We start from the raw sequence: 13,975 nt of genomic DNA, 5'->3' as shown, positions 1-13,975 counted from the left end.
CTGTGAAATAAACAGGCAAATGAAACTCTCCTTGGTCTTAATTAGTTCGTATAAATGTTGGCAGGAAAACAAAGACACTTGTACACTCCTTTATTTTTATAGAGACTTGCCTGAAAGAAAAACCTCATAATTTCCATTTTTTTTTTTTTCCCTTGCCTGGCACTGTCAGTTGGAGGCCAACCCTGAACCTCCGAGGGCACAAAGGAAGGCGGTTTGGCAGCGCTGGGCACAGTGCTGCCCCACAGATCAGGGCACATCCCAGAGAGGCTCCGCAGAGCAATAGGCTGCAGCCAGCATACACCTCCCTCCTGTGCAAGGAATTCACCTGCCCCAGCAGCCCCAGCTGAACACTGCGGTTCCGCAATCATTACCGCTGGAGCTGTGCCATGCCACATCACCCAGCAGTACAAATTTGATCTGGATCAGGCGTGGGCACATGATTATGCTTTTGTCAAATTAGCAGAGCGCTCCGTGAAGGTTTCGAGCTGCCTGCGTGCTCTGCTGGCTGCAGAGGAAGCGGCAGTGCCTGCGCCATGACGGGTTAGAGCCACACGGGCAGAGGCATGTCCTCACAGCCATCCCTGTGCAGCCAAGGCACACAGCTGAAGCTTCTTCTGGGCCAACTGAACCGATAGAAGGTGGTGGCAACCTAAACTTGGCAGCCCTGAAAATATCTCATACACAGTCAAACTCTGTCTTACACTACAGCCACAAACACTGTCAAACATCTGCTATGGCCACAGGCTATAGTCAAATACTGACATATTTATAGCCACAAGAGTGTCCATCCTCTCAGCTTTTGCATGGCATCTACTTGTGCTTCATTCTTGTAAGGCATCCTGGCCTGTGTATAAGTTTTATGGTGGAGTTTTGGGGTGAGCTGGAGACAACATAAAGCTCGACTGCTTCCAAAAGGAGTGAAGTCACCCCTTTTGTTGCATCAGCTCTAGCAGTGATGCCAGCCACGGAATAAGCCAGATTAGAAAGAGAAGAAAATAATAATAATTTTAAAAAAAATCAGTGCAATTTTGGAACATTCCTTTGTTGGCAGCTCAGGTGCTGCCAGCTATAAGCCCACAGCGTCAAACTCTTGAGTTTTGGGTCAGACTATTTTCCAGCTGAAAGGTGTCATAATGAGGACAAAAACTGGAAGAACAGTTATGATAAACTATTGACAATTATATTCCTGATTTACTGAAATGTGAGTTTGTGGGCATATTGCTTTTATTCTTTGATTTTTTAACTCAACCACTGAAAAATCATTCTTTTCAGGATGCAGATAGCAGGATTTTAAGATAGTTACTCATCAGCACTTAAAAAAAATTTTTTTTTTTCCTCAGCCATGAGTTAAGTATTTCCATGACAGTGTAATAAATCCTCTGTGTGGATTATTGGAGCTTCAGAATGATGACTACTGATTGCCATCTCCCCCACTGGATCCCCTCCTCCTGGGAACTATTTAGATGAGGAGCTGGCGTGGGGAAACTTGGGAGAGAGCAGAGAGCAGAGGCAGGGACAGAGCCAAGAACTATGCTAGGGATTTCAGGAAAGAATTTGTGTAAACATACTACAGAAGGTGTCAAAAGATGGTTCATTAAGAGAATTGTGTTAAGGATTAAGAAGTGGAGAGAACATAATTTGCAGCTTGGAAGGCTGATGGTATCCTGAGCTCCATCAGAAGAGGGGTGGCTAGCAGGGACAGGGAGGTGATTGTCTCTCTCTGCCCTCATGAGGCCCCACGTGGAATACTGCATCCAAGCCTGGGGTCTGCAATACAGGAAAGATGTGGAGCTATTAGAGAGAATCTAGAGGAGAGCCATGAGGATGATCAGAGAGCTGGAGCCTACGAAGACAGGCTGAGGGAACTGGGCTTGTTCAGGCTGGAGAAGGCTGCGAGAAGACCTCATTGCAGCCTTCCAGTATAATTATATAAGGGAGGGGAGTCAACTTTTTACTCAGGTCGATAATGATAGGACAAAGGGGAATGGTTTTAAGCTCAAGGAAGGAATGTTTAGATTGGACGTCAGGGGGAAGTTCTTCACAGAAAGAATGTTGAGATGCTGGAACAGGCCGCCTAGAGAGGTTGTGAATGCCCCATCACTGGAGGTGTTTAAGGCCAGGTTGGATGGGGGCCTGGGCAGCCTGGTCTAGTACCATATCTGGAGATTGGTGGCCCTGCCTGTGGCAAGGAGTTGGGTATCAGTACAGAAAGGGTTGTTAAACACTGGAATAACATGCAATTATAACCACCCCAGGGAAGTGATTGAGTCACCATCCTTGGATGTGATGCTCAGGGACGTGATTTAGTGGAGGATTGTTAGAGTTAGGGTAGTATGGTTAGGTTGTGGTTGGACTCGATGATCTTTAAGGTCTTTTCCAATCTGAGTGATTCTATGATTCTGTTGGAGGTCCCTTCCAACACAGGCCATTCTATGATTCTATGATTGGGTACTGGAGAAAGGTTGTGCTTAGTGGAGAGGACTGAGTGCAGCTGTGGATTCTTAAGGAACAGGTACTGAGTTGTGTTCCTCGAGCTTCCTAATCAGTTCCTGGTAAAATAAGCTCAAAAGTAGGTCAAAGCACTCACTCACGCTGCTCAAGTTAATCTTCCTGATTCCTAGCTGTAGCTAATTAGGCTGTGCTAAAATGCATTCGTTTTCCTTGTTACCAAACTGTGGGGTTGTAAATTTACAGTACATAGTGATAGAATAATGCCTTGAATTGCTACAGTGAAGAAAAATAAATAAATTACTGAGACTCTGCCTAAAGACAGCAGTAGAAGACTCGTTTCACTTTTGCTTCAAGTCACAGATAAATCACCTCTGAGTTACCAAAGTTGTATAAACTAGGAACTTCCTGTCTTTGTTTTTGAGAAAGAAATTTAACTTCATGTTACACGGGTTTATATGACTTATATCTTATTTACTCATTTTTTTAGCAAAAAACGATAATGACTTTGATGGTTATGGCTACCAAGCTTTAAATGGGTTCAAATTTAGTCTCCCAAACTGCAGATAAAAATACAATTTCTGGTGCTCCACTGAATATCTTATTGAAAAACTTAAATGTATTATCATTACTTAAAGCTTAATTGCCTATAATTTTATAAAAGAAGTGTTTATATATATGTCACTTAGGTAGTCCACCAAGCCTTCAAACTGGTTTTATTTGCATGAGCTAGGAAGTTACGGTTCTGGATTACTTCTCTGGGTCAAACTGACCAGGTAAAGGCATGAGCAATTTGCATATGCAACAGACTGTTCATTTGAGGTTTGTATTTCTTCGGTTTGCTACTTTTTCAAATAGTACAGTTGTTGAGAGATATTAAAAACCCAAAATACATTTAAATTGAGATACTCTATGTGAATAGTAACAGAAGGTCACAATATGTTCAGAGAATTCAAATATATGGTTGTTCTCTTATGAATACTCCTTGAATAGATGGAGTTACAGATGGCTAACCAGATGGAATACCTTACTTCCAATATAGCTATATGTATTTAAAAATGGGTGCAATGCAATCATATTATTTAAATCTGTTCTGTATTTCTTTTGAAACCATAATGACAGTGACTATTCAGTAACACAGGAATGTGACAAGAATGTAATTTATTGCCACAGAATTGTTGGGCTTGTCTGAGATCTTACAAGACTCACTCCTAAGAAAGGCACTTTAAACAATTCTCTCTTTTTTAGAAGATTTTTTGAATACCTATCAGGTAGAGCATGTGATTCAGAACTAACTGAGAAGAAACGATAAGAAGAACATTGGAGGAGGTAGCTGCCTCAGAAGCACTCTTTTCTTGCTAACAAAAATCAATCCTTAGTCCTGAACCAGAGACCCAGCACATCTTGGCAGAAGCATCCTCTTCCACTTGCTCAATCTGTTGCCCTTTGATTTGGTTGTTCAGTTGGGTACTATAAAAATTGATATCAACACAGCAAAATATTCAAATACAGAATGAAAGATAGATCATGCTCAACAACTGAAAAAATGGTACACATTAGCACTGTAAATGCCCATTATTGGGATACATACTCTCCCTCATCTTATTAACATATCATACTTCACTCACATCTTCATGCTTTACTTGTTCAGGGTCGTTTTTTCTAGTTTCCATTCATTTACCTGAGAAAAGTCATCAGCTAGCAAGAGTTCTTGTTTCAGACTCCTCATCTTCCTTCTTTATCTTCTCACTTCTTGTCAGTTTCCAATATAAATGCCAGTATCATGTTAGTGTTCTTACCATTCTTTTGGCAGAGTAAGTCAGAGAAATGAGTTATAAAAGTAATCAGATTAGGAAAGTTTTGGGGAAAGGAAGCATTTACATGCTTGCATCAGGGCTGGAAACTAAGTAAGTGAAATCATTCTAGAAATTACTGATGACATAAAACAGGACTTTTATTGAATGCAATAAAACACCCAAATTAACATAATGGTTGAGAAAGGGTGGGAACTCTGTGTCCATCTGGTCCAAACCCTTGGACCCAAGTGGTCCAAGTAGGGACACCAGAGCAGAGTATCCAGGTCTTTGTCCAGATGGCTTCTGAAGAACTTGGAGGAGACTCCACAGCCTCTGGGCAGCCTGTGCCAGTGGCTCCATCACCCACACAGCACAGAACTGCTTCCTGGTGTTCAGAGTGAACCACCATAGGGAATCATAGACTCATAGAAAGGCGTGGATTGAAAAGGTCCTTAAAGATCATTTAGTTTCAATCCCCCTGCTGTGGGCAGGGTTGCCAACCACTAAACCAGGGAAACTCCAGTTTGTGCCTGCTGCCTCTTGTCCTGGCACTGGTCACCACTGAACAGAGCCTGGCTCCATTCTCTTTTCACTCTCCTTTTATACATGCTGATGAGATCCCCACTGAACCTCCCATCTTCTAGGCTCAGTGCTCCCAACTCTCTCATCTTTTCTTCATAGGAATGGTGCTTCATTTTCTTGGCCCTCTCATCAGTATTCCAAGGTGTCTCTTGTTCCATGCAGCCCAGAACTGGACACAACACTCCAGGTGTGGCTTCACCAGTGCTCAGCAGGTAGGAAGGAGCACCTTCTTTAACCCACTGACTATACTAAAGCAGATCAATAAGATAATATATTTCGCTTTCCAAATTTCTCTGAGTAAAATCAGAGGTTTTCTTTCCTTGCTCACATTAGAATCAAGAATCAGTAGGTTCTTCTAAGAGGTTGGGAGTGACCTATCTAATCACTTATATCTCTTACATGCTTTGGTGATGTCAATATTAACAACACCTGATTCAACAAACTAAAAAAAAAAAAAAAAAAAAAAAAATCAGCTTTCAAAAATCATCTTTCCTTATCTTGGAAGCTGAAAATTCACACCATTGTTGAGCAATGATGCCAGTCCTTTCATGCAGGTGTGTGTACCTACTTGTCTTTCAGCTCCAGGCTCTTAGCTTCTGAACTTACTGTGAGCCAGGAAAAGGAGGGAACGGTGGGGGGAAGGACTGGAGTGACTCAGAGTTCTTCAACCCCTACCTCTGTGCAGCTGCAAGCTTCTGAAGAAACTCTGGACCTCCTTCTCATTCTGGGCCAACTTTCAAACTTTTATAGGCTGATACACAGCTCCGTGTTTCCAGACATGTTGAGATTTGTTTGTTTTGAAATGCTTGTAGCATGCAAGTGGAACGTAAAACGTAAGTAAGACTTACTTAGGTATGAGGTCCTTTGGGATAAGGAATGTCTTGGTTTTGCATTGACTGCTAAGGTGGGGTCATGGTTTACTATTAGGTAACTACGTGTTATGATACAAAAAGCAAAAGTGAAAAAAGAGTGGATAAATATTAAACAATATGTTTTGTTCTTCTAATCATATAGATGATTTGAAGAAAGAGTTAGGACAACTCACGAAAGTTTGAATCCTTTAAAGATTCATTGGAATGTACCTAGACTATATGATTCCCAATGGAAAAAAAAAAACACCTAGGTGTGCAGATACAGCGTTCATTTTCTTCAAACAAACCAAGAATTCTTATGAAAAAACATTATAGGGTACAAAGCAATGTTAACACACCAGAGGGAGCTGTATTCACACAGAACGGCCCATGAGACAAGAATGCAGAATGCTAGTTTCTTTTTGCTAATAGGATGTACGTAAGTACAGAGAATTTGGGTAAAAGGTCATTTTATTTTCTTCCTTTTTTTTTTTTTTTTTTTTTTCCTTTTTTAATAATGATGAAGTTATCTCAAAGTTTGAGGTCAGGCATGATGACTGAACAATCTGTTTTACAGTGTTCATTCAACATAATAAAATTAGCTGAACTTACTCCATTTTTGATGTCCTGGAAACAAGCCCATCAACTATGCTGGTGGTACTGTGGGAAAAATGTTAAAGAAATAGTAAAACACTGTAAGTCAACGAGGAGTGGGAGGGGAAAAAAAGTGAAAAACAGCCCTACAAACTCAGACTTCAGACAAAGCAGAGCAAGAGCCAGAGCAGGTGTTTTCCTGCAACCCATGGTGGACACCACAGTAGAAAAGAGATTCTCTCTCCTGCAGTACCCTTTGAGTATCACAGTGAAGAAGGCTTTTCCATTCAGCCTGTGGAGGGGACTGCACACAAGCAAATATCCACACTGTGGCCCATGGAAAGTCCCATTCCTGAGAAGGTGTATATTTCCTGAAGGAACTATGCCTTATGGAAAGGAACCTACAAAGAAGTATGTTCTTCTGATAGAAACTGTGCACTAAGGAGGACTTACAATGCAGCCCACAGGAAGAATCCATGCTGGAGCAGGGGAGAAGTGTGAGGAGGAAGCAGAGAGGAGCTGTTACGAACTCATAACGTCCTTCCCCATCCCTTCTGCACTACTTAGGAGTAAATGAACTGGTTTAGTTTCAAGGATGAACTTGTTTGGTTGCAGAGATGTCATCCCAAGAGCTATCCTGTTAAGTCTCTGGCATTAACAGTCTTCTCAATTTCAAATGGAAAGAAATGGCTCTCTAGACTTTTCAGTGATATGTCAGAGGAAAAGCTATATTAGAATAAAAGAAGGCACCCCATAACTGCTTTGATATAAATATTACAAGAATTTAGGAGTCTAAAGGATCTTCTTCACTTAGTCTTACTCCTGAAGAGACTGCGTAGTAAACTGAAGCCATTGCTGGTCTCAAAGAAGTGAAATTTAGAGCTGTCGTATCATTAAAAAAACACATTCACACTAAAAAAGAAAAAAAAAAAATGATAAATTCAAGATTCCATCAAGAGTAAAGCACAAATAAAGAACAGCTACCTAAATATATGTATGTGCTATACTTTTTTGTGTCAATAACTCTAAGATATACCAGCCTCTAGGTTCATGAATGTTTTATTCATTCTTTTATAGGTCTTCCTGAGAGATAACCAATCGGATACTGGACAAACGAACAAAAAGAGTAATCAGACTCCACTGACCTGTTTAACCTTGAATGTGAAGGATGAAAAGCAGCAGCTGTTTTCAGTGGAACGGGGCTTCTGCTGGCACTTACTTCTTTCCCTTTGGATTATATTTGCCTAGAGACACAAAGATAGCAAATTGATGATGTTGTGACTTTATACACCCCAGACTGTTCCATCACTATTTGAAGCAGGTATGTTATTTGAATCACCTTGCCTTATTTTTCATTGCAAATCCAGACGAGTTAGGGTTGTGGTTAAAAAAAGAAAAGGGTTGTTATTAGAACCCTCATGTAAGATACTTAATCCTGGATAGTATAAGATTTGCACAGAAAAAGTTTATGTTAGCTAATGTTACCATTCTCCCAGGGGATGTGGGATTGTTATTGGAATTTTATTTATTGTCAGTCAAGGAAGTAAACAGTATCTTCTTGTCACTTTTCTATTGGAACAAAAATACATAGCCTGAAGATAGGATTCCAACATAATTTTAGCTATCAGGAATCCAGTACTAAAATTGTAACCATTTTATCTTCCTTAATTTACAGAGCATAACTTTTTCTAGAAAACTGTCATCTCCTCGTTCTTTTAGTATTTTATAGCACTGCTTTAAATAAGTAAGCAATAACTTTGAGTAGCTAGACCTTCAAGGCTATTAATCAGTAGAAGCCTGATTAAGCTAGTGAGTTTAAATTTCCATAGCTGACTGGCCATTAAAATTATTTTATGAGAAAGTACAAATTACAGTGTTCTTCAGAATAAAATCCATCATGACTTCAATTTTGTTTTATGTTCTGGGATTGCCATATAGATAATCATAATTATGTAATGGAATTTTTAAATAATCTTGTATAGCTGCGACTTTACATGGTTGCCAAGCATTGCCTTTTGCATTATCAGGTTCAGTGTGCTTTGCAAGATTCCTGTGTGATCAGGGTAGATCCCAAGTTTATGTCAAATATGTTACGGACATACTATCAACAAGTAGCATTGTAACTACTGCAGTTGATCAAGCAGTGTTTATAAGCTTGAACATAATTTCATAATTAATTTAAAAATTTTAAAATTAAAATTTTGTCTATTCAGTTGGTAGCTTACGTATGACACTTGAACATGGGAAGGGTTTTTTCTCAGCTGCTCACAAGACCCTGAGTTGTATTAGATTAGTAGTAAAAGAAAACTTCCTTCAAAGTGAATACTACTTAGTGTAAGTTGCTTAGTAAATCATATGCTGTGTACCAGTATTACTGGCTATATTATACATCTCTGTGTATTTACATGGTATTTGCTTTTCTTTTTAGTACTGAACAAAGCTGAGGAGCTTAAAAGTGTTACATGACTGATTCTGAACCAAAATGTGGACTAGTAAATAATATATGAATAACAGCAAGATAGTATTTCTAGCTCAGCAGTGAGAGGGGTGAAAGATCAGAGTGGGTAGTCTTACTGAACAGAGCAGGTTCTTAGAAGTTCTTCTTATATCTGGAGTTATAGCTCACCTTTAGACTTTTTCTGTCATCACTTGTCAACGTTTAGAGAAAGGTGCAACATCCAAAGAAATGAAGAGGTCGCAGTGAGAGTTTTGCTGTAGCAAGTCTGCCAACAGAGAGTTGTAGCTTTCTCTTTATGAACCATAGTTTTCTACATCTGGTGTTTTAAATTATGTTATACATAATTTACATACATATTCAAGTTTCTTCATGTCATTACCTAGCATTAGCTGGGTTTGCTTTAAGAAATTTGGTTCCTCAAATCCAGAAGGATAAATTATGAACGGCAAGCAGGTAGCAGAGCCTATTTGGTGCAGAATCATTTGTTTGTCTGCTTTACCTCTGAGACACCTGAAGAAAGAAATGATAGATCTGAAGAGGACTAAATCTGTTGGCTTGTGCTAAACTTTCACTTGCAATGTACGTTAAGGTTACCATGGTAGATATATAAGCAGCTCATGAATTCTGACCAAATTCTTGTATTGTAAACCATGCTTCAAATAGGATTGGATTCTAGTTGACTTCAGTATTTCCCATACGTAAGATTGCAATAAATAAAACAATATACTCGGTAAAACTGAGATCACTCTCCTATGTGTCTAAATCCAGATTCATTTCACCTATCCTCAGGCACATAAGTTGGCACTGCAGTTATTCTGAGCATCCTGTAGAGGTATTCCCACCTGGGGAGGTATTCCCCATATGGGGAATACTTTGAAATCTCTTAAGGAATGGAGAGCAATTTAAAGGGAGTTTCGTTTTAGTTTTACTATCCTGTAAATTGTATAAGTGATTTTAACTTTTTCTAAAAAATATTATCCACATATACTTGCAGTCCCTGCTATTTTAAATTCTGTTCCTTGTTAGCAGCTTTGGTAATGCACTGCTAATATGGCTGAACGAAGGCAACGTGCTTTGTCAACATCAGGGGAAGCATTATATGGAATCCTGGCCCTAGAGAAGGGAGCAACACATGATGAGATTAAGAAGTCCTACAGGTATGCAAGATGTGTTTTGAAATGTGTCTAAAACACAAGCAACTTTTTTTGTTATGGCAATTGAGGCAGTGTTCTGCACACACTGGGACTATCCTCCCATAGAAATTACAGAGCTAAAACACTGAATGTTTTTGCTAACATTTTTATATTTAGCATCTTGTAGTGGAAAACAAAATTATTCTTAAGATGATGCTTTATTTCTTTTCTTACTGCTTATTTTACTTTGGATGTATACGTGTGTGTGCTCATGCTTCTTCCTGAAATTTTTCCTTTTTGAACTTAGCTTCTGCTTTTGTGGGATTTAATGCTTGCCATCCTTCAAAATGCTGAAATTATCAGCAGTTGAAAAGCTAATGTTGATTTTAATATGTCATCATTAAGTTGAGACTGAAGTTGCCAACCAATTAAAGCAATGGCAAACAGAAGTGCTTGCTTCTGAGTCATTGTCTAAAACTGCAAAATAAGAAATTATCCACACTCAGCAAAGTTCCTTCTTAAATTAATCCAGCATACTCTTCAACACTGTATTGTTATACAAGTTATTACCATGGAGTAGTTCATTTTTACGAAGGAAGAAAAAAAAATACTGATGGTAGGAACCAGTATAACAATTTACATTTATTTGCCACAACGCTTGGCAAAGAAAGTTTATGCATCTGACACAGGTATAATTGTAAACCCTTTTGAGTAACTTGCACTTCAGAATTTGTTGTTACAAGTTCCTTCTCCTCTGTGAGATTGAAAAGATTCAGAGCTGATTCTCTTTAAAGCCACCGATTTCATCCCAAAATCAACCTGTGCACTTTATCTTAATTGCTTGAATCCAGACAAATGAGAGGTCAGACTGTTACTGTTGAAGAAAGCAAACCATATTTGTAAAGCACAACCCTAGAATAGCACATCCAGTTCTTGTGTTAACACCTTTTCCCGAAGTATGTTGAAAACTGAAGCCTATGTGTGTGATGATTCAAGGACAACACTAAGAGACAGAACAAGTACAATCAGTTTATCTCATCAGTAAGCAACAAATAAAAAAAAAAGCTGGTAACATATTTGATTACAGTAAAGACTTTGAAAAGGAATAATGTTAGGTGCAAGGGGCTTCTTTAGTTTAGAAGAGAGACATAACCAAAACCAGCTGGATGGACTCTAAAACCAATTAAGCAATAAACCAAAATGAGGTATTTGATTAAGTGAGCGTAACCAGCAGCCGAAAGAAACTGGCAAAAGAATTTCTCTTTTGAAAAAGAAGGGAGGACTTTAAATAAGTTTCACTCAAGCAGAAGTTATTGATATGATGAAATGTATTTTATTGCTGAAATTTAACAAGGCTTAGAAGTAAGTCCAGAAGATTTTATGGGTCTTTTTGCTCTTAAATCTGCCCTGCTGCTACTAAAAGAGAAAGAACATTGTCATCAGTGAAATAGATGTTCTTGACATCAAAATATGCCAGACCTGTATTTAGAGGCTTAATAAATATAGTAAAATGTCTATTATACCATTGTAAAGGACATTATTCGTTGCAGTGTATTAGTGACCCAGCTTCAACACACTGTCAAATGTAAGAATACATTTGAACTGAAAAAGAGGTTATGATATAGATCTTTTTGCTTTATTGTTTAGCTTGAATTTTGCTAGGACTCTTTTTGAACAAATTGTATCTCTGTGTTTCCTAAAAAGCACGTGTTCAACAGAAGCAGGAACAGTAATGAACAGCCAAACTATGTGTACAGCGGAAACAAAACTATATCATGGTTCTGTTGTCTTGCTTAACTATACCACTAGGGGATAAACTTACTACAGTATCAAATTCACTCATGACTTGCACCTCCTGTGTCCCAGTAGTACAGCCTAGCTGCAGAAACCATCTTCTGTATCAAGCTTTGTGCTTTCTCGTTGCTTTTCTCATTTAATATTCTGGAAAGGAGGCCTTCTTTAGTCCCCAAAGAAGAGAGTTGTCATGGAAGAATGTAGAATGAAATTAACTTTGTTTCATGCTGAACATGAATACGAATGATTTACACAACAATGTGTGGTAAAACTGACAGTAGTGCTTTATCCATCTTTATTAGTAATTATAGCAAAAAAAGGACTGCTTCTCACTAAAGTGGAAATGTCAAAGGGATTCACTTTTAATGAAGTAGCTGTAAATATTTGCAAGATAAAATGATGAGTCAGTCTCACAGATTTGCTTTAATTATAGATTAATTTATGCTAATCCAAAAATCTGCTGCTGAACTGGTATTCTTTAGTATAAGGTATGAAACCAGCAATACCTGATTTTGAGTTTCTTGCCATTATTAATTAAGTCAGTATTAATCATACTACCACAGCCCAGGGCAAAATTTACTTTTTAATAAACATGACAGAATTACCTCTCTGTGCTTTTATTTGGAGTTTGGCACAATCTAATTTCTCAAGCAGATAATGCTAACGGGCTTTTAATCAGCAGAATTTTAAAGGAGATCTGTTTAACTTCAGTTCTCTACCAAAAAAAAATTAAAAAAAAACTCTAGAAAAAAAAAGGCATAATAACTTAAACTGTCCATTGACTTCTGCTTTCCAGTCTGACAGTGAAGCAGTATGCAGAAAGATGGTATTTCCTGTTTTCTTCAGAAGCTTGAAAAGACTCAGTTTTGAAAAGTGAAAGCATAAACTGATCACAAGTTCCACTCAAACAATAGGCACAGTACATATTGTTGAAGTAAAACTTTAGATATCACAGGTTTTTCTATTTTTAATAATCTTCAGGCAGTTTCCAAAGTGACAAAAATTCTGCATTTGCAGGGAAGAAATGCAGAAATCCTAGACCTTTCTTACATAGCCAGAGTATTGAGAAAAATACATTCTCTGATACTAAAGCACTCAAGATTTTTGTAGTGTATGAAAAATTATAAAGTAATTTTTTTCCTACAAGATTAATATATCCATGTATAATACTATTAGAATAAATTAAAAAGGGAAGGATAAAATGAACACAATGCAAACTGAACTGCACTGAATATCACAAGAGCTTTAAGACATAAAAAACTAAGCCTACAGAGTAGCTTAAAGATAGAAATATTCAAAATGTTGACAAAGAAAAATAAAATATATACTATTAGTAAACAAAGCAAAAACTATTCAGAAATTAAATTAATTTCAATATTTCCAAGATAAGGACTTCTTGGATGAAGTAGTAATAGGAAAGAAAAAGGCCAAAAAAAAAATAAAATAGTGTGATTCACGTGCTATGACCACATAGCAAAAGGTTTTATTATTTTTGCTGCTACTAAACTCCAAAATAAAAACCACATAAAAAGCTCCTTCTACTGTTAAACCACAAAAAATAGAATAACTATATCCCTTCAGTAATAATCATGCCTCATTCTATTTCATCTTCCTGCCAATCAGAACTGAATAGACTTGGAAATATCCTTTCTATAACCACCGTAAAATTAGAAGGGACCAGCACAAGGTAAGTCCTCAGACAACCGTCTCTTCAGACTGGACACGCCCCTGATGAGATAAGAAGTACAAATTCATCTTTCAAGCAAATATTATTACAAATTAATTATCTCTCACAAATAGATTCCATCATCAGGAAAGGTCAAGTCAAAGACTAGTATCACAGAACGCATACAATACAAAATCAAGAAAAAAGGGAGGTGCTTTTGGGAGCACCTCCCCTACATCACTGAGGTGTACCACTCTTCCTACAACTAACAGACTAACAGTAATTTCATAACGGATAGAGAATGTTCCAATAAGTGGACTCAGGCAGGGATTCTCCTTTGCTTCACGCAAAGCCTTTATATCCCCACATTCAGAAAATCTCTGCAGCCATTGAGGTTGTCTCTCAGGGGAAGGGCTACTACCCGCATAAACATCATTCTGGCATGCTCCTCATCTTACTGCCCATCCTCATTGTCACTGTACAATAATGCCAGAAAGTAGGCATAGTTGTCTTCCCACCATTGCACAAGTGATGAGGAATTGCAGCGAAACAATTGCTTTGTTCCAGACCCCATTAGGAACTTCAACAAGATCCTTCCTCCATCTCTCTTGTTCTTCTGTAATCTAGACACGAAGAAGTCTCCCAGAAGAAAA

The 13,975-nt window shown here is 38.1% G+C and overlaps 1 protein-coding gene across 1 annotated transcript in view; it reads left to right on the top strand.

Annotated features, from left to right (window-relative positions):
- Positions 1 to 9,779: 9,779 nt before the first annotated feature.
- Positions 9,780 to 13,975, top strand: part of DNAJC5B (DnaJ heat shock protein family (Hsp40) member C5 beta) — a 36,032-nt gene continuing 31,836 nt past the window's right edge. The window contains exon 1 of the mRNA XM_048939508.1: positions 9,780 to 9,886. Within this exon, the coding sequence (XP_048795465.1) occupies positions 9,780 to 9,886 (107 nt within the window). The remainder of the gene's footprint in view (positions 9,887 to 13,975) is intronic.

The sequence above is a fragment of the Lagopus muta genome, chromosome 3, assembly GCF_023343835.1.
Source record: "Lagopus muta isolate bLagMut1 chromosome 3, bLagMut1 primary, whole genome shotgun sequence".
NCBI lineage: Eukaryota > Metazoa > Chordata > Aves > Galliformes > Phasianidae > Lagopus > Lagopus muta.
This window is presented reverse-complemented; position numbering and strand designations above follow the sequence as displayed.